Source organism: Apis cerana, linkage group LG12, assembly GCF_029169275.1.
Source record: "Apis cerana isolate GH-2021 linkage group LG12, AcerK_1.0, whole genome shotgun sequence".
NCBI lineage: Eukaryota > Metazoa > Arthropoda > Insecta > Hymenoptera > Apidae > Apis > Apis cerana.
In genome coordinates, this window is record NC_083863.1 from 7,900,384 (window position 1) to 7,921,489 (window position 21,106).

General features: G+C 25.4%; 3 protein-coding genes across 10 annotated transcripts; 1 reads left to right on the plus strand and 2 right to left on the minus strand.

Annotated features, from left to right (window-relative positions):
* The first annotated feature begins 315 nt into the window (after positions 1 to 315).
* Positions 316 to 3,264, plus strand: LOC107998943 (uncharacterized). The gene is made up of 5 exons (XM_017058507.3): positions 316 to 899; positions 1,131 to 1,389; positions 1,510 to 1,730; positions 1,795 to 2,136; positions 2,311 to 3,264. Exons 1-5 carry the CDS (start codon positions 644 to 646, stop codon positions 2,460 to 2,462), a joined length of 1,230 nt encoding a protein of 409 aa, XP_016913996.2. The 5' UTR covers positions 316 to 643; the 3' UTR covers positions 2,463 to 3,264.
* Positions 2,312 to 7,664, minus strand: LOC107998891 (N-acetylglucosamine-1-phosphotransferase subunits alpha/beta). 2 transcript variants are annotated; one of them, XM_017058414.3, is made up of 7 exons: positions 6,887 to 7,664; positions 6,145 to 6,566; positions 5,856 to 6,067; positions 4,889 to 5,681; positions 4,603 to 4,774; positions 4,321 to 4,508; positions 2,312 to 4,255 (listed from the first exon to the last, which is right to left on the minus strand). In XM_017058414.3, exons 1-7 carry the CDS (start codon positions 7,037 to 7,039, stop codon positions 3,946 to 3,948), a joined length of 2,250 nt encoding a protein of 749 aa, XP_016913903.1. In that variant the 5' UTR covers positions 7,040 to 7,664; the 3' UTR covers positions 2,312 to 3,945. The 2 variants fall into 2 exon arrangements, with proteins under 2 accessions (XP_016913903.1, XP_028523100.1); XM_028667299.2 differs by having other exon boundaries at positions 6,748 to 6,889.
* A 125-nt stretch (positions 7,665 to 7,789) lies between these two features.
* On the minus strand, positions 7,790 to 12,266 carry LOC108001523 (putative fatty acyl-CoA reductase CG5065). 7 transcript variants are annotated; one of them, XM_062082899.1, is made up of 9 exons: positions 12,055 to 12,266; positions 11,898 to 11,938; positions 10,443 to 10,696; positions 9,883 to 10,199; positions 9,543 to 9,793; positions 9,247 to 9,430; positions 8,895 to 9,080; positions 8,554 to 8,811; positions 7,790 to 8,001 (listed from the first exon to the last, which is right to left on the minus strand). In XM_062082899.1, exons 3-9 carry the CDS (start codon positions 10,671 to 10,673, stop codon positions 7,920 to 7,922), a joined length of 1,509 nt encoding a protein of 502 aa, XP_061938883.1. In that variant the 5' UTR covers positions 10,674 to 10,696; positions 11,898 to 11,938; positions 12,055 to 12,266; the 3' UTR covers positions 7,790 to 7,919. The 7 variants fall into 7 exon arrangements, with proteins under 7 accessions (XP_061938883.1, XP_061938885.1, XP_061938884.1 ...); XM_062082901.1 differs by having other exon boundaries at positions 10,443 to 10,701; XM_062082900.1 differs by having other exon boundaries at positions 10,443 to 10,701; positions 11,898 to 11,983.
* Between the last annotated feature and the right edge of the window lie 8,840 nt (positions 12,267 to 21,106).

The window sequence follows — 21,106 nt, forward strand, 5'->3', positions numbered from 1 at the left end:
CCATCTATAAGTATCTATCGAATACGTCACATTACGAGAGGGAATATTCAAATATATTTTAAGCAAGTATTGTGTATTTTCAAACATATTTATTGATAGAAATTATATTGATGATATTTACTATATTTTTTTCACTTAATGAAAAGTTTCGAAGTAAAATTCATATATTTGAAATGATAATTAAAAGTTTTTTTTTTAATAATAATAATATATTTTAAAATGTATATTTTTATTTATTTTTTATTTTTATATTCTTAATATTTTATATGAAATTAAATAATATTAATGTAATTATTAAAAAAAATGTAATTATAATAATTTGTTATAATATTTTTAAATTACATTTTTAAATTTTTAAATTATAAAAAGAATAACAATAATATATTTATATTTTAAGATAGAATGAATATCGATGAAAGAAAGAAATATTATTTTTATCAGAAATTGATCATTTTCCATCGATATTGTTTCCTAGACGACAAATTCGCGAACAGGTAACAAACAATATACTTGACATGGTGTACTACTACGTTATCCAAGTTAGTCTTAGGCTCGCTTCGTACTGTAGTATTTTGAGAACTTCAATTTGTTCCTTTTTAAAGTTTTTATTCTTAATAGATCGATATTTGCTAAAACTTGAGAAATGTCCCTTGCAGAACAATCAATTTCAGAACATGAAGTTATTATACCACCTAATTTGCCACTAATTTTAAAGGAATTTTGTAAGGCGGCTATTCGAACTCAACCGTACGATTTACTTTTATGGTCCAGTTCATATTTTCGAGCATTGGCCGATGGAGAAGAACCACCTACGAAATTGAGATTGGAATATCCACCACCGAATACAGCTTCCGGTTTGACTCTCGGCTTCCTGAGAATTTTACTTCGACAATTTGGAGGTAATAATTATTTGAATATAAATATTATATTATATTATAGCAATATATATGTATTAGTTTTTATCGATTATTTTCGTAATAATATTCGAAGACATTCTATGCTGTACATTAAATATTTAAATAATTTTTAATAAATAGAAGTAAAATGTAAATGGAAATATGTTTAAATTACGCGGATATCTTTTTTTTTTTATTAAAATTGTATTTTCAAAGTAATATTTTTCGAAACAGATTATAATAAATTTTTACCTGTGGAAACGATTTTAAGACGATGGGACTGCTTATGTTTGGATCGTCGAGATTTAAATTTGATTTTGATAATAGGAAAATTTCGACGAAAATGCCAAGTAAAAAAATTTTTGGCAATCGCCGTTGGACTTTTAAGTTCAAGTCTCTTTGAAACAATGCTTATGATTTGTGAATTGTTCACTCATGAACCTGAAGGTGGATCTGCTATGATTCCTGTTACATTTTTTTTGGAAATATATGGGTACATAATAAATTTATATAATATATAACATGTTAATATTTATAATATTTAATATTATTTCATATATATTTTATTAAATAAATTTATAATTAATAATATTAATACTTATATATTTTCTAGATATTTAGCGGGACTTCGTTGTGATGGAACTGAAAGAGATCCTGCTGATGAAGATCCAACAGAATTTATTATATGGGATTCTGAATATTTGGGAATTCAAGAAAAAAACAAGGAAAAATTTTTTATAGATCGTGCTTGTTCAGTTACGAGCCAAGATACTGAAGCTGATGTGAATTTAGATTTGGAATTAGTATCAAGAGAAGATATTGATTCTTCAAGAAGTAAATTTATCTAATAATTATTTTTTATATTTTTCACTTAATTTAGAAAAAATTTTTTTTACAGCGGACATAACACCACAATTGAGCGACAATTATATTAATTACAAAAAAACAATTGAAGATGAAATGAAACAAGATTTATATAATAAAAGATTATTGAAAATGGAATCTGAGACTTTTGTTAATGATGCTGAATCAAGCAAAAAAATAGATTCTAATGATGAACAGAAATTAAATAAATATGAAAATATATCTGCGAAGAACGCGACTAATAGCAGTACATCAGAAGAGAGTTATAGTAAAAAACATAGTATACGAAGTACAGAAGATAGAAATGCAAGCGAAAAAAGAAAAAAGAAGAAAGCCTTAGATTCAAAAATACTCAAATACTACCCCAATGTTCCTGGTGAGACAATTAAAAATCATTAATTATAAATGGAACCGTTATTTTTTTTTAATTATAAAATGAATAATTTGTGATACTTTATGATTGTTTATAAATTAAACATTTTTTACATAATTATAATTATTATAAATTTTTATAAGATATCTATTATATAATTATATAATTTAATATCAGGTATTGGACCTCGGCTATCAGCTGAAGAAGTAGCTAGCGTTGCAATATGGTTGAGTGAATGCGCAAAAGTACAGGAAGGTATGGTTGGCCCGCGAAATCTTCGGCATATGAATTGTCCCCCTTTAGATAGACAACAGACATCGGACTCGTAATAAAATGCAATATGAATTAATATGAATTAACAACAATTAATATGAATTTGCAAAAGTTTTTAAATATTAAACATAGAGCACAATATAATGATTATAAACACATCTTATTTTAAAAGCAACTTTATTTAAAATAAAAATTAGTTTATATTTTAATTTTAATAATTATTGGATTAAAAGATATTTTAGTTTGAATGAATATTCTTACATATTCATTTTTTTATCAATAAATATTGAATGTTAGAAAAGTAGAAAAATATAGAAGAATAGGAAATATATTTATTTTTTTTATATTATTTTGTTTAATTTATCATCATATTAAAACATAATTTTAGTTTTTACAATTGTAATATTAATAACCATTAATAATAAAATGTACTTATGTAAAAATCATTTAATTCTATATATATATATATATAGAACAAATATGTAACTATAATATTTTTTTTTATTATATTTTTATTATAATATTGCTCATTTAAATTTATATTTTCTTTAGCATTGATGCAATAATGATATTGATATTAAAATAAAAATGATAAATCTAATTCGAAATTTTATAATATTTTTTCACGAATTTTTTTAAATTAATCATTAAAATACAATTGAATTGATATAACATATTTTCAACAAATTTTTCGTATTACAAAATAAAAAATATTATAATTATAGAAAAATTAACGAATAATTTTTCTAAAAATGGATGTAAATAATGTTTAGGCAATACAAAATACAATTTTATTTAAATTATGTTATTTACAGATTTTATTTTAAAAATAAAATAAATACAAATTTTGAAATAAAATGATAATATTCATTACTTTATCGATATGTAGTACGATAAGATACAAAGTAATTCGAGAATTACTTTTTTAAAAAAAATATTTCATATAAAATTTGCATATGCATAATTTGATGTTATTAATTTTAATGCATTAATCGATACAATTCGTTATTTTATACAAAAAAATATTAATTAATTTATTTTCAACAAATATTTATAATTAGTTTGAATTATGTAAAGCTTATTATATGAAAGTTAAAAGAAAAGAGCAAAGTATAATATATACATAGTACTCTTTTGTTTATATTTTATATGTGTATATATATATATATATATATATATATATATATATATATATACAGGAACGTTTTATTTAATTTAAAAATGATATTTAAATATTTATTTGTTCGTATATCATTTTATCTTATAAAATATATAATATATAAATTCTTAATCAATTATATTTTTTATTAAATAAATCTTTTAAAATAAACAATTTCCATTTTGTTTTGTTAAATATTAGTTTTAAATTGTGGATGGATTAACGAATAAAATACGTAATAAAATATAAAAATTATTTGTTAAAATAGTATAAATTTTATGAAAAAATTATCTATATAAATATGCACAATTCCAATAAAAAAATTTAGAAGATATCAATATATTTTAAATCGTTTTTCTCATTTTTGAATTTGCTTAGTTTTAAACGAGTAAAATGGGCAGAGCTCGTATTCTGAATAATCTTCGTACTTGATGATAAAAAAAGTGATAGAACGTGGTAATAAGCAATAAAAGAATAAGACATAATAATAAATTTCTGGTCCTTGTTCGATTTGCTCTCCATTCAAGGAGTTTATGTCGATGAGTAAAAAGATTTCGATATTGTAATGGTAATTCAAAAGTACTACGTAATGGATAGAGAGAGCGATAAAAATCGTTCAATAATGCCCGAACTACTTCATTTTCAGCATGTCGAAGAGGATCCATATCATCATTTAGACAAATAAATTTTCTAAAATTTAATAATATTATTTGATAATATCTATTATTAAATCTGTAATTAATGAAATTACTTACTTGGGATCCCTACGTATCTCGTCCAAAAGTTGTACTGTTAAAGATACATTGCTCGTTAACATTTCAAATATTTCATTTTTTCCTGCTTTAATTATCTCATGTTGATAAAGTTTTTCTTCACCAAATTTGGCTTTAACTTTTCTTGAAACTAATTCGCATTTTAATATCAATTCCTTAGTTACAATTGGCTATAAAAACATTAAATATTATTATAAATAAATAATTTTTCTTTATACTTTAAATATCATAATTAATTTATAATTAACAAAAAAATTTATTTACAAGTGATGAATCCAAATATCTTTCTCCTGGTGGTACATTTAGTATTTTAGTAATTTTCATATGATTTGAACAATTTGTTATTGCATTTTCAAAATCAATAACTAAACTATAATCAAGAGGAAGTGGATAAAGTCTAGATAGAAGAGTCCTAATTTCTCTGTCTGACCAAGTGCTGAAAATAATAAATCACGAAAACCGCACAAAATTACTATTTTGAATAATATTTTTATTATTTTTTTGCTCTCTTTCTCTCTCTATTATTACTATTTTATAATAGTATAACTACCCTGATTTATCGGTGTCAAACATATCAAATATTTCTTCAATTGGTACATTCCGTTTTTCACTCATTAAAAAATAAAAATATGAAAAAGCAAATTGCATGTCCTCCGAGCTTCTAACTTTATGATTAGATGTTCTTTTAAATTCATGTTTGAATTTCTTTTGCATATCAGCAACAATCCATTTATCTATCAGATGAGGCATATGAGCGGGTACTCTTCTACGTTCGAATCCATATGCCATATTATATATTCTATTCACATACAGCAAAGATTCAGCATATGTATCAAGTTGTCTCGTTCTAAGTTTCCATTGATCAGAATGATGTAATTTATGATTGATTTTTATGGTACTATTAACTTGTGGCAAATTTATGATATCATCATTTAAATAATGTTTCAGTAGTAAATGTCTTTTAGTTATATTTGATGTTTGAAATTTTACTTTATTCATAATTTTTGATAGCATTGATTTCTGAGTAGATATAATTTGATCATTTTGAATCGATTGTTCATTAAAATATTTCTCAATGGAACTTATATAATTATTTTTAAAATTATGAGATTTATTTATATTTAGCTTTAAGCTTGTAGTCATATTTGATGGTGATGGTTGTTGAATAAATGTTTCTGTATCATTCCACATAGTACTTATATTTCTGTTTCTTAATAAATTTAGAAATTTAAAACCATAGTTATTATCATCTAATGAATCTTGTAAAAGTTTGTGTGAATAATCTCCTTCTTCTTCAAGAGTTTCACTGTCAGTAGGAACTGGTGTGCTATCACAATCTCCTCCTTTAAAAAAAATTTAAAAAATTGAATTAGATTTATATACAAATATGAATGTGTAAATATATATGTATATATGTACATATATATTTATACTATTTTATTTCTTAAATTAATTTCTTAAATTAATAACTGATATAATTATTATTATTAGAAACAAATGTAAACAATGAATGCTACCATCAAATTCACATAATGTTGTATTACAAGCAGGATCACATGATCCATCACCCACCCAAGCCCAAGGACAAACATCCGAACAATCAGGAACCCACCATGCAAGATATATTTTTTGACCATTTGCTTGGGTAATAAAATCTTCTGGCCATACTTGTGCCCCTAACATAACATCATCATTAAAATATAAAAATTTATCTGAAATTCCAGGAATTCTGTGAAAATAAAAATCATATTAAATACATTATAAGCAATCATTATCTATTATAAAATAGATGAATTTGATTATTACCTATGAATATTACTTTCAATAGCTGGACTAGAAAACGTTGGAAGATCACTTTTATTTATAAATATATCTTCATGAGTAACAAGTGTAACTTTAGGATTATCCATATCTAACCAACTTGGTATTTGACCATTTGTAACAATATACACATGTCTTACCCAAGGTGCATATTTTTCCAGTGAACGTAATGAATATCTTAATTCATCTTTATCATTAAATCTGGAAGCAGCTGTATTAATATCAGTAATAGGAACATGTTCTTTCAAACTTTTTAAAAAAACTGGATCAGAGCCATTGACCCATGTATATACAACATCTATTGGAACATGTTGACATAGCTTTTTTTGAAAAGAAATACCTAATATATTATCATTAAAAGAATAAAATACTGCTTCATATTTTTCTTTGCTCCAAGTTATCCACATCTGAAATATTTATATTCAATTAAAATAAAAATTTGAAATTTGAAAAATTAAAATATTAAAAATTATAATGTGAAGATATTAAATTATAATAAAGATATTTTAATATTTTAAATTAAAATTTAAAATATTAAATATTAAATACTAAATACTAAATACTAAATATTAAAAACTAAATACTAACTTGATAATTTTGAAGATAAATTTTAAGATTTAAATTCTTTTAAAAGGATTAACCATTTAACAAAATATATATTGAATAATAACAATTAATAAAGTAGATTTAGCATAAAAACAATAGAGATGATAATATGTTCTCTAACCTCTCCGAAATGAACAATACCAATAAATATACAAGTGAACGCCGTTAATATCACCAGTAAAGAATATTTATATGATAAAAGATCGTAACATCGACGCTGGAGTAATTTCCATGTGCTCATTATATTGATAAAAATTCTGCATGCGATTAACATTGCTAAAACTGCTGTAAGAATTCATGTAACACTGTTTACAGCTGATTTTAACCGGTAAAAACTTCGATATATAGTAAATAACCATAAACAAGATAAAGTATAGATTTAATATATAAGTATCTAATAATGAAAAGATTATATATTTATTATTTTTATTAATTTATTGTTTATATACTTATTATTCGAATATTTTAATCTATATATTTTTTATATTAATAAAATTAAAAATTCTTATAAAGATTTTTGTAATTTAAAAATATTCGTATTTGCAAAAAAGTATACGTCTATAGCATATATAACACCGGGAAATTTGAATCTGAGACAATAATTTTTTGTACTTATATTATAATTATTATATTATATTATAATTTATATAATATAATAATTATATTATAATTATTATAAACAAAAAAAAGTGAATCAAATATGATTTATTCATTCAATTTTTGTTTTTTTTAAGGCTAGACATCGGATTATATAAATTAGATTTTTTGCAATCCACAACCATTATTATCATTCGCTTTACAGTTCTCAAAGTTATCAAATGATGATAAAAATGTTTTTTTATGTTATATAAAAAATATATTTGCATTTAATTAAAATAATTAAAAAATATTTTTAAAATATAATTAGTAAAAAAATTATATTTAGAATAAAATATGATAAATCTTTTTTTATAAGGTTAATATATAATATTAACAAATATAATATTAATATTTTACAAATCCTATATAATTAATAATAATATAATTATAATAATTATAATAAATTTAATAATATCTATATACAACATTATAATATATATATATAGTTAACAATTTTCCTTTGCATAAAATTTTATTTTTATTTTTTGTTTTTAATTAAAATTTTTAATTTAATGTTAAAATTGTGAAATGTATAATACAAATACTAATAAAAGAGTTACAAGTGATAATCCCGCTATTTGTTTTATCCAATATAATCTGAAATAAATGAAAATATAATTTTTATTACTTCGAAATATAGAATCTATTTTGTTTATCATATATTTTTTAATATTTTCATTATTTTTACTAATACAAAAAGTTTTTCTTTATTTTATTAAATTTTATTCGAAAATAATTTAAAATCAATAAAAATTATGATATTGAACATTTAATTATAAATATTGAACACTTATCATAAAATAAAGATTTTGCAGAAAAAGTAATGCATATTCAATTTTCAAATTTCTATTAAATTTTTCTTTTTTTAAAAAGTGATTCAAGATTATTTAAAAAGTATTATAAATCGTTGAATTTGTTTTGATATTTATTCCAATTTTATATTATAAAAAATAAATATTAATATATGAAAAATTATCAATGACTTTAAAAACTGAGAAGAAATTTATCGTTATTACAACAAATTTATTGTTATTATAAAACAAATAATTTTATTCAAAAAAAATTTTGCATTAGTACGTAACAAAGATATTAAAAAATTTGTGATATTTATAATAAACGACATAAGTATATTAATATTATTTTACTTACGTTACCAATCGACTTCGAGTTGTTAAAGAATGTTTAGATACAAACAGATTATGTGTGTTTAATATTAATATACATTTTTCTATATATTTATCCCAATCTAGATTTTGTATGTCAATGATGAAATTATCACAGTCATTCAATGTTTTTACATTTTTCTGAAGTTCAATCATATTATCATTTTGAAATTTCAAGTCATTGAGAAGGAAATATTTTAATAGATGTAATTTATAGTTCATGTTCATTACATATTTCATTATTCTAAAATATAATTTTCTCAATAGATTATCATGCAAAAATTATTATCCAATTATTCATTGTTTCAAAAATGATTAAATACTTACCTGATTTTATTACCTAAAAGTTTTGCAAAAACATCATAGACAAGTGCAGGAAGTGTATGCAAAAAGAATATTAAGATCTTGAAAATATATCTGTTATTAACTAGTATAAGATTGGGATACCATATCATAGTTTTGAATAATAATTTTTTTGAAAATTTTATTATATTTGAACTGTATTTATCCCATCTGAAAAGTCGAAAAATATTTATATTTATAGAATTTTGAATATAAATAACATTAAAAATAGATTTTATACAGTATTATGAAATATCTCGCAAAATATCTGTTTCAATAAGTTAATGTTTTATGAAATATTCTAATATTTATGTACAAGTATAATAAAAATATTTACGTAAGATAATTCCCATTATTCGTGCAATTATAAATTTTAATGATATTATCACATTGAATCGTTGTATGCCATGCAACGCATATTATCGTATCGGTCACATAATCAATAGGCACTATGTTTGCCTTATTTCTCTTATTCCCATTGATCACTCTAATGATACCTCTGCACGCACCAATAGTTACATCTGTAATATCAAATCAATTGAAAGATTATTCATAATTCCAAGAGATATTAAAAATATCTTAATGAGATGAATAAAAATAAAATAATATTACAATAAGTAAAAATCAAATTACCTGTAATTCCTTGAATTGAATCGTCTATCCAACCAGGAAACGGATGTTTAATCGCACCAAAAATTATACTTGGCCTCACTATTGCGATCGGTAAACCTGCACCATTGATCTTTATAATATTTTCCGCCAGATTTTTCGTAAACGTATACGTGTTTGGAAAAGTCTCTAAAATCTTAGATTCCAGTGCATTCAATAGCTCATCGTTCAGGCCATTGCACATATCTATGATCGTAGAAGGTTTTATATTTATGCTGAAATATTTTAATATATAGTAGAATTTATAGTAAAAATTTATCTTTCAATAAACTATTTAGAATAATATGAGAATATTTAGACTTACTCGTATATCGTTTCTTCGATTGTCGATATATTTGGATTACTGTAAGCTGTACTAACGTAAACGCAACTCATTAGATTTTTCATAGATTTGCATAATTCTAAAATGTACAAAGAGCTCTTCGTATTCGTCACGATAGCCTTTTTTAACGGCTCGTTGAATTTCACTGTAGCCGCTACGTGGAAAACTATGTTTACTCTTTCTATTAATAAATTTTTATCGCTCGAGGATAGGCCTAAGTCTGGCAGACTTATATCCCCTTTTATCAAATGAATCTTATTTAAAATTCCTGGATTCTTTTTTTGTATTTCATCGAACAACTGAAAAATATATATCAGTGACAGTATTACCGGAAATTGAATATTTTCAGGGAAATATATATATTTTGTTTACTCTCTTCTACAACTCGTTTGTATTTCACGAAATTTAATCTACGATTTCCAGTTTTTCGCGAGTCTTGAAAACATGCTCAATGCAATTTTTCCTATTTTTACTATTGATCTTATCTCTCATTTCATTTCATTTCGATATTATAAATTAATTAACATCGATACGATATTTACGCAATTTTCCAAAAGATGTTTAAATCGTTGTTCGATGGATACGTTTTTCTTGGATCGGATGAGGATGTAGATTGTCGAGATACGGGAACAAGAGTGCAGCAATTTTTCCACGATAGCTTTCCCTAAATAACCAGTGGCTCCGGTCACGAATATTACAGAGTTCGCCAGAAATCCTTCGATGGATCGTTCTTCGCTCTTTCGATCGTTTTCTGAATTAATCGCTGCGTTCATCCTTTCTCAAATTTTCTCAACCTCTAATCTCAACGTTTAAATAATAAAAATAATTAATTCTCTTATTTAAATCTCGTGCAATTATTGCCAATATTCTTTAAATTTATCGAAGGATAAATTTAATTTATTTTTATTTTAAATCTTCGATTGAATTATGACAGACCTAACGATCTAAAATCTCTCGTCGAGAATAATTTTATTAAGCTAATTAATATAAAAATTTTCGTTGACATCTTTGAAAAATCTAATTCTAAAGATCAGAATAAACATAGAAATTGGCATAGAGAAAATTATTTTTTTAAATTCACAAGCAATAAGTAAGCTTGTATCGAATGAAACGAGATAGAAATGGTGACGGGGATGATGTGACGTTTCACTTTATTTAATATATTTAATTTTTTAATTCTTTATTAACTTAACAAATAAGATTTGATCAATACTTTCGTATACCAATTTTTATTTTTGACTTTAGAATCGATACTTTTTAGTTAATCTCATCGTTAGTTTTCATCACATCGAATATATATAATATCAAACTCACAGGATTATTTTACACAGATCACGTATTGAAATTTTTCAAATTTCTGTCAAACGGGTTTTGAATTTACTCTACTTTTCCACGTGAAAAATTTCACTCCATCTCACAGACCGAGTTTACTTAACTTTGGAACATTTCTAACTGTTAATCCAGGATATAAGTGTGTAAAGGCACTTTATTATTTTATATAACCACGAATAATTTATATCGCAAATACGAAACTCTCGATGGTATAGTTCATCGATTGGTCGTGTTCTAGAAAACAGTCTCGTGTCAAGGCGTATGAATGCCATTTTGTTTTTCTCTTCTTTTTTTTTTTTCATTCAAAATTATATTTTCATTAAATGAATTACAACATTGGTCTATACTTAAGATATTCCAAAAATTTAAACAACGAATACGATTAGAAAAAATTAAACGAATTGCAATAATTAATTTTCAGGTGTTATTCCATGTGTTATCCTGTTTACAAATTGTTACCTTTAATGTTAATTATAAAATGGAAAATGGAAATAAGAAGTGAATGGAGATAAATTCGATATATTGAAAAAAAAACTATCCTTAAACGAGAGGCACGTATTAGAAATCGTTAAAAGATATAATGGATCGAGCAATGCGAGGAAAATTATATTTTTCACACTTTTATCGTCTCTACTTAAAAAGAGTTTAAAAAAAGGAATACTTACAAAAGTGAAAAGCGATGGAGATGCTATTTAATTCGGGAGAACTACGATTAACCAAACGTACGTGTATATCAAAAGTTTAATCTTTTCTGCGTGCAGAAAATTTTAATATAAACGAATAAAAATTATTTTAAGAAAAATAAAATATTTATTTTAATACCGTTTTTATATCGTTATACGTTGTACCGTAACTTTTACTTGGAATTTCAAAAAATTTCCATCATCCTTATTACAAACTGTATGGATACATTTTTTCGATCACAAGAATGCACAATTTTCATATATATTCTTCATTTAACATGGTATTAAATGCTATTAAATTTTAATAATCCCGGGCTGGTTGTCTTATGTTGGAAGAATCGGTCAAGACTGATTTGTCCAACGATCCGAATCGATTCAAATAGTGGTTCAAGCATTCATCTCATTATTAGGAGGGGATAGGATATAAAAAGCAGAAAAGTGTAAAAAGAAAACGAAAAATCTACGTGTATTAATGAATAATATAATAAATAAAAGTATTACTGAAAATTTATTAAGAAAATGTCGATAAAAATGCAGTGTGTGTACGAACACATGAACAATATATGATTTTTAACCCATACTTGATCGACTCATTATTTTATGATATAATTTATGGCGTAAATATTAAGTCTGATTTTGATTAAGATTATCCTTGGAACAAACTATTCCAGTATGCACAGAGAGTGGATTTTCAATCAACTCAAAATTTGTAATACTTGTGTTGCTTTAAAAATGGTTTTCTATACTATATATTTTCTATATATGCTTATATATCGTTCTTTTTTCCTTCTCTTTATCTTTTTTTTTTTTGGAAAAGTTCTCTTCGTTACATTGTTTTGTGTAAAATTTATATAAACTCTACTCGTTACTCGATTTCCAAAATACAAATATATTAATTCAACCATTTATTAAGTTATTAATAAATTGTTCAATAATATTAGGAAACGATATTTTATTGTTATATTTATTGTTGTTTTTTCACAGCGAGCAATTAATTTAAAATGAAACGAGTTTCGATTTGTCTTTTATCTCTTTTAAATTGGAAGAATATGTTGAAGCGCGTTTATTTATTCTCCTTTCATTGAGAAACTTTGAAAATTAATTCTGATTGAAATTTCTTCTCTTAATTGCAATTAAATTAGAACTCTTTAACGTCAATCTAGAAACAACTTCCTACTAACGTTTAATTTCTCTATTTTAACGAAATGGATTTCACCTTTTGTTTAAAAATCAATGTTTTCAAAAAAAAAAAATTAACAAAATTCAAAAGTAAATTTGTAAATTTTTCTTCTGATGATTTCTTGAAATTTATCCCTTCGTTTTACTTTTGTCGAATGTTCTTTAATTTCGACCGTTGGCTACACAGATTTTCACGAATTTAAAAGAAAAAAAATTGTTCGATCTATCTTTATTTATTTTCCTTCTTTTTACTCAACGTTTATTTATCCTGTTCCAATATTGATTATGATTATCTCAAAAACTTATAATATTGCACATATTGCATAGATATTTGAAATATATCACGCGAGGTAAGATACGTTAATTCACGATTAAATATTAAATGACATCGAACGGAAGCATTTATTTGTTTAAGCTGTTTTAATGGTTTATTACTATTTACCCGATTATTCATATATGTACACGACTTTTATCGATTTGTCTATCGTGTATTTTTTATTTCTCGTTAATCTTTTATTAAACAAATCAAAATATTGTACAAATAAAATATTACAACTGATTTGATCGATTATTATTAATATTTTAAAATTAAATTAACAGAAAAATATTTCAAATACTTTCTCAAATTTTAATTTTAATGTTTCAATCCTTGGAATAAATCTTCTGGACAAATTCTCTATCTTTGTTTAAACATCCTTTTAATATAGATATATAACAAATAACAAATATTTGAAATAATCATATCTGTCTGCAAAAAGAAAATAGAAATAAAAATAATATAGAATAAAAGAGGTATATCAATCGAATCTGGAATCTCTTATCTCTCTAATAAATCTCTTTAATAAATAGAAATCTCAACGTATTATATTAATAATATTAATATTACTAGTCTCTTATAATTATAGCTTTATCAATTTTATCAGCAAACAAACATTTTATCATTATTCTTCAATGTACTTAAAAATTGCAAATTTTCAAATTTCTTATATAAATTTAAACCTACACTTTTACACAACATTACTGGATTGGGATTTCGACTTTTATAACAATAATAATTTTTTATTTTTACACAACTTTCTGCGGAAATCTAAAACGATTATCCACGCTTCTTCTACGATTATTTACGATTCACTTTTATTTCCTATTCTCAAGCCACTATGAACCACCATGAAAAGTAAAGATACAAAGTGTTATTTAAAGTTATTTTACGAAAACTGGAAAAAGGAGGGTCAATCGGCTAGAAGAAAATAATTGGAAGAAAATCCAGAATTGCAATTGGACATAGGATGGGCAAAAGATAGCGAGAAACGTAAAATTTATCAGGATTCTTGGAAAACACTTGAATCCATCGTTCTTTTGACTTCGAACCTTCGAGGATGATATATATAGAGGTGCAATACTCTTAACCAGAATTAACTCGTTGAAAAAGTAACTAGTTAAAAATTTCGAATAAGGTTACTTTATTTAATTATTTATTAAAATGCTTGAACAAAAATTTATTCGTAGCTATTTTAGTAGATATTTTCATATAATTTCTACACTACAATTAAATTTTGCCCATCCTAACCTCAAATAGTATTAATGATTCAATCTACTCGTCGCATATTTTTACATCTCTCCAATTGTTTCTAGGATATACACAGGATGCAATTGAATCTTAATTTTCCAATCTGCAGAAGATAAAATAAAATATCTTGAAAGGAAATGAAATAGTTTCGACGATGAGCATCATTGCTCATTGTTCCAACTTGATTCAACTTCAAATTTCATCAAAACGCTTAAGAGTCCCGAATTCGCTCAATAGAGTCGGATCATTGAGAATGGAATCTCGTTTCGAAGGCACGTAATTTATCTCTTTTGTACCCTCGGTTTAATTCAACGAGGAGAATTAAATTAGAATTGCATATTGAACGATTGAAAATATTACAGAAAATTTTATTACACAGTTTGATTTATTTTTATTTTTTATAAGTTGATTTATAAATTCCAATTCCAATATATTTTTCGATTAATTTCATCTATCAACGTTATATGTGTTTATATATCTATATATAATTTAATTTTCTAATACATAAATTTATTCCAATAGCAAATTAATGAAGGAACTGGTGAAACGATGCACGATAAAATTATCAGCCATCACGAGTATTATCTATTTTCACTTCAAAACGAGTAAACTTATATAATTTTATTGTGTAAACGCATATATTGCTGTTTTCCAGATATTTTTAATCCAAAATTATTCGTAAATTGTACAAAAATACGCGTTCGCATACGTGTTCACCGATTCTAAAAATAAAGGAAACAACATTAAATCTTACACTAAAATCTTACACAAATCTGGATCACGTCGAAATTAATCATCAGAATTTTATTTTCTCGTAAATTTCCCATTCAATTCGTATGCATAAAAAGGTTCATATCTTTTTTACGTTTCACGTGTAAATTGGATATCACGATCGCTGTTCCTTTTTCCTTATTTTGAAACCGCCTTATGACGCACCCAGTGTGTGATCTAGCCAATCTAATGCACGACAAAAAAATATCACGTAATGACATGATCCAGATTTGTGAAGAACTTTATTCCTTGTATATGTATATATCCGTCTCGATTTCTTGTTATTAAGTAAATTATTTCACAATAATTTAATACGAAATTTGAATTATCCTTGGAATTCGATCATTTCGAATAAGAATTTTTTCTTTTCTTTTCGATATTATCATTAACAGAGGCCGTGATATCATCATGATTAAATAATTTTCGATTTTACCCACGTATAGAATACAACGAGCGAGGATGTTATCTACGCACGTAATTCAATTATCGAATCTGTTCATCTTTGACGTGGAGATAGGAAAAAAAAAAAAAAATGCGGTGACATAAGGTGTCGAATCGATTTGCATAAAATGTGGATGTGAAAATTATCATTATCAATTACGTCATTTTTAACAAAATTTTTCCTTTCCTCATACGTTTATTATATATATATTTTTTTTATTAACCATTATTATTATATGGATTACAATTTGTTAATAGTACTTAGAAAAATTGTTGTGCCAACATCTCATTAATATTGAATCATTTGAGAAGAGTGAGATAGGAAAAAATTACCGTTCAGAATTTCAAATTGAAAAATTATCATAAATGACGCATTATTTATCCGAATTATATCTGCGAGTAATTTTTTTTATTTCAAAAATTTAAACAAGTAATTTTTTAATTGATGTTAAAGACCACGTGATCATTAATTTTATTATTATTATTATTATTATTATTTCCTCCCCTTCCCTCCATTACCTTATTTTACTTTACCGATTTGGATAAATGAGAATAGAAAAAGATAAAAAATCACCGATCACAAGAAAAGTATACGCGAATTGCTGGAAGCGTTGTTGAATTTATTTGTACAGTGTCGGATACTTTGTACAGTTTCATCGTTTTTCAATCAAGGGGGAAATTATATTACGTTGCAATTACGCACTTCTCAGAAGCGATGTGGATAGATACTTTACATTTGATAAAATTGCAAATATCACCTCAGACACGTATGGTAAATGTCAAATGACACGCGTATTATCAGAAGTGGCATATCTTGATGATAAAATTGTCATTTCCCGTATGGCAAAATGGTAAAATTAAATAAAAAAAAAAAAATTCGTAATATATTCATAATTTTACGATATAAGGAAAAAATCGGTTTTTAAGTAATCAAATGGATATTTGCACGATTTTTGAAAAGTTAAAAGACATCATTGCGTGGTTCTTTCTCTAATTATTTAACTATTTTCATTTTTATTCTAATGCTTCATTATAATAATTCTGTCACAAATCATAAATTTTAATTTTAAATTACGATTATTATTAAATTATCCAAAAATAAACATCGCGTGTATAAAATTTTTGTCAATCCATTTCGAATCCAAGAAGTTACAAGCTTACGATCACGAAACATCCAAACTTTCGTCCAAGCGGATTCCAAGGATGAAAATTTAAATTATTTTGCTAAAAAAATATCTCGTGTCCAAGAAAAAGGAAATCTATTATTCGAATTCGAATTCTTTTCATCTTAAAATTTGGCAAACGTATCCATCTATAAAATCCTTTTACCATAATTTTAATTCAACAATCTGATAAAAATATTTTATTCAAAACACACGATTCCTACCCCTATCAAATTTAAAATTTATCTTTATATTAATTTATAATATGATACAATTCGTTGACAATTTTTTATATTAATTTTTAAAATTATCGAAAATAATAGCATATTTTTTTTATCGTTCTATATAACGTATGGAAGTGTGATCCAGTGAAAATAAACGATATAATGCATTTGTCTTAAAAATTGAACTATACGTAACTATGCGTAACACTATATACGTCATACATTCCGAGTTATGAAAAATAATAAAATAAAGCATCGCATAAGTAATAAGTGTAACGAGTTATGCATACAAACGTTATCACAGATATTATCACGTACGAGTAAAATTTTAAACTAAACAATAGCGGTCACTTTTTGCAAATATCTCAAAAATCGAAGAAGCCGAGATTACGAGATTGGCGAAGAAAAAAATTGGTAAAAATGATGATTCCTCGTTCGAATTTCGTATTTCAATTATCATTAAAATCGACGAGAAGAAGATATTCGCGTTTTATTCAAAATGATTTTGATATAACAATAATAATAAATGGAGAATATTTACATCCGTAAAGTTATTCATTTTTATTGCAGTTTTTCTTATTAAATGATTTGATCGTATTCAAAAGATGATATATTCTTGTTTTATAATATTAATTTTCGATTACTTAATATATATATCTAATCTAAAGTGATTCACGAAACATATAATTCGTTTCTAAATGTAATCATCGCGATTAAATCATCGCATTTTTATCTCCTGTAAAGTTTGTCTCCACGGGGATTTTGTTAAAAATTATTAAAAATATTCCAGGGAATTGGATCTACCAATTGGAATTGAAAATCGAATCTAATCGAAGAAATCTGCTCAATATTTTATTGGATTACGTAAAATAACGTCAGATGTGATTATATATTTTTTTCTATAACAGTGATGTGCTCGAACGAACGTATTCTATATCGAGAAAAAACCAAGATTTGAACAGCGTGTACACGATGAATGAATCACTCTATCTACGCAATAACAGTGACGAGTCGAATTCGATCGATTTTCGCGAATGACGTAAAATTACGCGAATCTTTTCATTTATATGTACGAGTCTTTTTATCGTTCTTTTTATTCTTTTTATCGTTCGAAGAAAAAAAAAAGAATTTATTTCTAGAATTTTGATTTAGCATTTTTGTTTTGTTTTGATTGATCGATCCAACTAAATTACGTTTTTTCTATTTTTTTAATTTGGTTCTGCATAGTTTTCTCATCAATTTAGCGAAAATTAATTTTATATCAATCAAAATGATTAATTCTCAAGCCGATTTGCCTCCTCTTTTAAAAAATTTATCGATCAAATTCAGATTTTTACTATGTTTATCGTCCCTGTTATTTCTATTGATTAATTTTTAATCATGTGCAAACATCACGTACAAAGCGTACTTTTTCTTCAAATGTTTTAAATTCAGACGGTATTTCCAGAAATTTTTGGATAAGTCGTCCTGTTTATCGTGTCTGCGGATATCGCTCACGCGAATTTCTTCTTGTTTGCCATCTCTTCGACGAAAAGAGAAAAAAAAAAATAGAAATGGAACGCACAAGGCATTGTCAGATTACTTAAAATCAAAATCATTTTCATTCACACCGTTTAGAAAAGAAATAAAGATGCGACGAGGAATAAAAAAAAAATTTAAGAAAAAAATTCGACTCTGTATGCACTCTTGCACGAATCTTCAAACGAAATGTTCGTCCATTTAAAATATTTTAAAATATTTAAAGAAGAATAAAAGAGGGAAGGAAATAAAAAAATGGAAAAATAAACGAGTAAAAGGATGAAAATAAAAGGATGATAAGATAAACGAGAAGAATTTAAAGAGATTATAAACAAATCTGTTTTTGGAAGTGATAAAAGTTGAACCCGAGCGATGGTGCATCGATGAATGAATTAATCATCGGATAAAGACTTCTCTGATTCACGCGAGTTATTCTTGCACCATTGTATATATTAATCGATGCTATTCCGGATCAATCGATTGCAAGGAATGAACAGATCTGCTAGAACGTAAGAAACGTGATTTATAAAGTAAGAAAGAAGATGGAAAAAAATTATCGAGGAATCGTACCGTGTGGTTGGCTTAAATCTGAAATATGGAGGGGAAGTAATCTAGCGTATTAAAGTGGAAAGATTGAAATAGAATGGAAAAAGTTTACGGTATTCTTCTAATTTATACATTTTTCCCCCTTTCTTCAAATTTTCTTTATTTCCCCAATTCAAATTTTAATTTTAATCGGTACATATATATGAAATAAAATTATTACTCTCATCAATCAATATTATCTCACACAAAGATAAATAATTTTTCGATACCTGTAAATTTGGATCATTTCATTGAACTATTTATCACTGCTCAGACACACAAAAATAACAAATGTTCCAATATATATATATACATATAAAATATAGATTACAAAGTTCACAGTCGACATAATCCAGAATCGGAAATATTTGCTGCAACGGCAAAAGAAACGTGACTATAAATGATAGAGCTTAACCTACGGGATTGCATCACAATCGTGTTATTTACAATCGAGGAGAATGAGTTCGGGGACAACGTTTCATTCTATTCGTAACTCCGCATTCCGACTCCGACATATTATGCGGATTTCGAACTAATTTATAAATCATTCAACGGATTCTTCAATTGTGTAAATTTCATTTATCTTATGTGGAAAATATACAAAGGGAAATATACAGAAATTGCGGCGTAACCAATTGTCTTCCTCTTCTTCTTTTTTTCCTCTTTTTTTCTTTTTCTCGACAAGAATTTCATCAGATAATTGAATTTACCTTTGGAACGGAAAACTCCGGTTGCAATCAGATCTGTAACGCTTATTTCACGATTATTACGATCGAAAACACGTTGAAGTGCGTCGAAGCCGTGAAGATAAACGAATAACTTTATCGTTTTATTATATATATATATCAACTATCAAGATCGTTGAATTTCTTTCATTTTTCTCTCTTCGAATTTGATCCATCGATCGAGAAATTTTCCAATACACGTATACGGAATAAAGAGACAATAAATTATCCAAATTGTTATTAAACAATGAAAAAGATGTACGATTATATTCGATTAGAAATTTTGTTTCGATCAATTCGTCTCTTCTGAAACATATATATATATAATTTTTAATAAAAATTTCTTGTCCAAATCGCACTCGTATCGAACAATTTTTAATTTGTATCGTTAATTAAATGATCAAGGAGGAGCCCGCTTGACGGGAGAGAAAATTAATTTACATTTTTCTGAGCGCGATCAAAAAATTCCTACGCGACTCTCTTTCCTCGAATGCACGTCACCGACCAAACTTTCTATATTCCGAGTATCGCCGATTTTAGGCCCTTCTCTGAACCAACAAACAGATTTAAAACTAAATCTATTCGATGATTCATCCATCGGGCGAAATCTTAAACCAGTCTTCTATTTCCTTAGACCAGGAATCCTAAAAGATCCTATTGCGCAATTGCTGGCTGGTATTATTCAAATTCTTCCGATTCACGGGTTCTGATTTAAGGATCTATTAAAAGATATTTCTTTCGAGAATTATTTCATGGAATCTTATCGATTTCTTTGTAAATCGTAAATAAATAAATAGAAGAGAAGATACTTTTTTGGATACTATAGAATAGAAGTTTAAACGGGTTATTACACATATTTTAATTTAATTTTATTTTATTTTATTTTATCACGTCTATTTCTATTCCATCCAATTCAAAGATTCGTCTCCAAATCTCGTCCAAATATACAACATCCTCCTCCGCGTCTTTTGTTCCCGAGGAAAAAAGATTTACACAGCGGTCGCAGGAAATGAAGAGA

Bases quoted from the DNA above. Each gene is read 5' to 3' on its own strand.
- LOC107998943 (XM_017058507.3), top strand. From the start codon at position 644: ATGTCCCTTGCAGAACAATCAATTTCAGAACATGAAGTTATTATACCA. The intron at 900-1,130 runs GTAATAATTATT...TTTTCGAAACAG, and splicing joins TTTACTTCGACAATTTGGAG to ATTATAATAAATTTTTACCT. The intron at 1,731-1,794 runs GTAAATTTATCT...TTTTTTTTACAG, and splicing joins AGATATTGATTCTTCAAGAA to CGGACATAACACCACAATTG.
- LOC107998891 (XM_017058414.3), bottom strand. From the start codon at position 7,039: ATGTTAATCGCATGCAGAATTTTTATCAATATAATGAGCACATGGAAA. The intron at 5,682-5,855 runs GTAGCATTCATT...TTTTTTTTAAAG, and splicing joins AACATTATGTGAATTTGATG to GAGGAGATTGTGATAGCACA. The intron at 4,509-4,602 runs GTAAATAAATTT...ATGTTTTTATAG, and splicing joins GATATTTGGATTCATCACTT to CCAATTGTAACTAAGGAATT.
- LOC108001523 (XM_062082903.1), bottom strand. From the start codon at position 10,673: ATGAACGCAGCGATTAATTCAGAAAACGATCGAAAGAGCGAAGAACGA. The intron at 9,794-9,882 runs GTAAGTCTAAAT...AAAATATTTCAG, and splicing joins ATCGAAGAAACGATATACGA to CATAAATATAAAACCTTCTA. The intron at 9,431-9,542 runs GTAATTTGATTT...TTGATATTACAG, and splicing joins TTCAATTCAAGGAATTACAG to ATGTAACTATTGGTGCGTGC.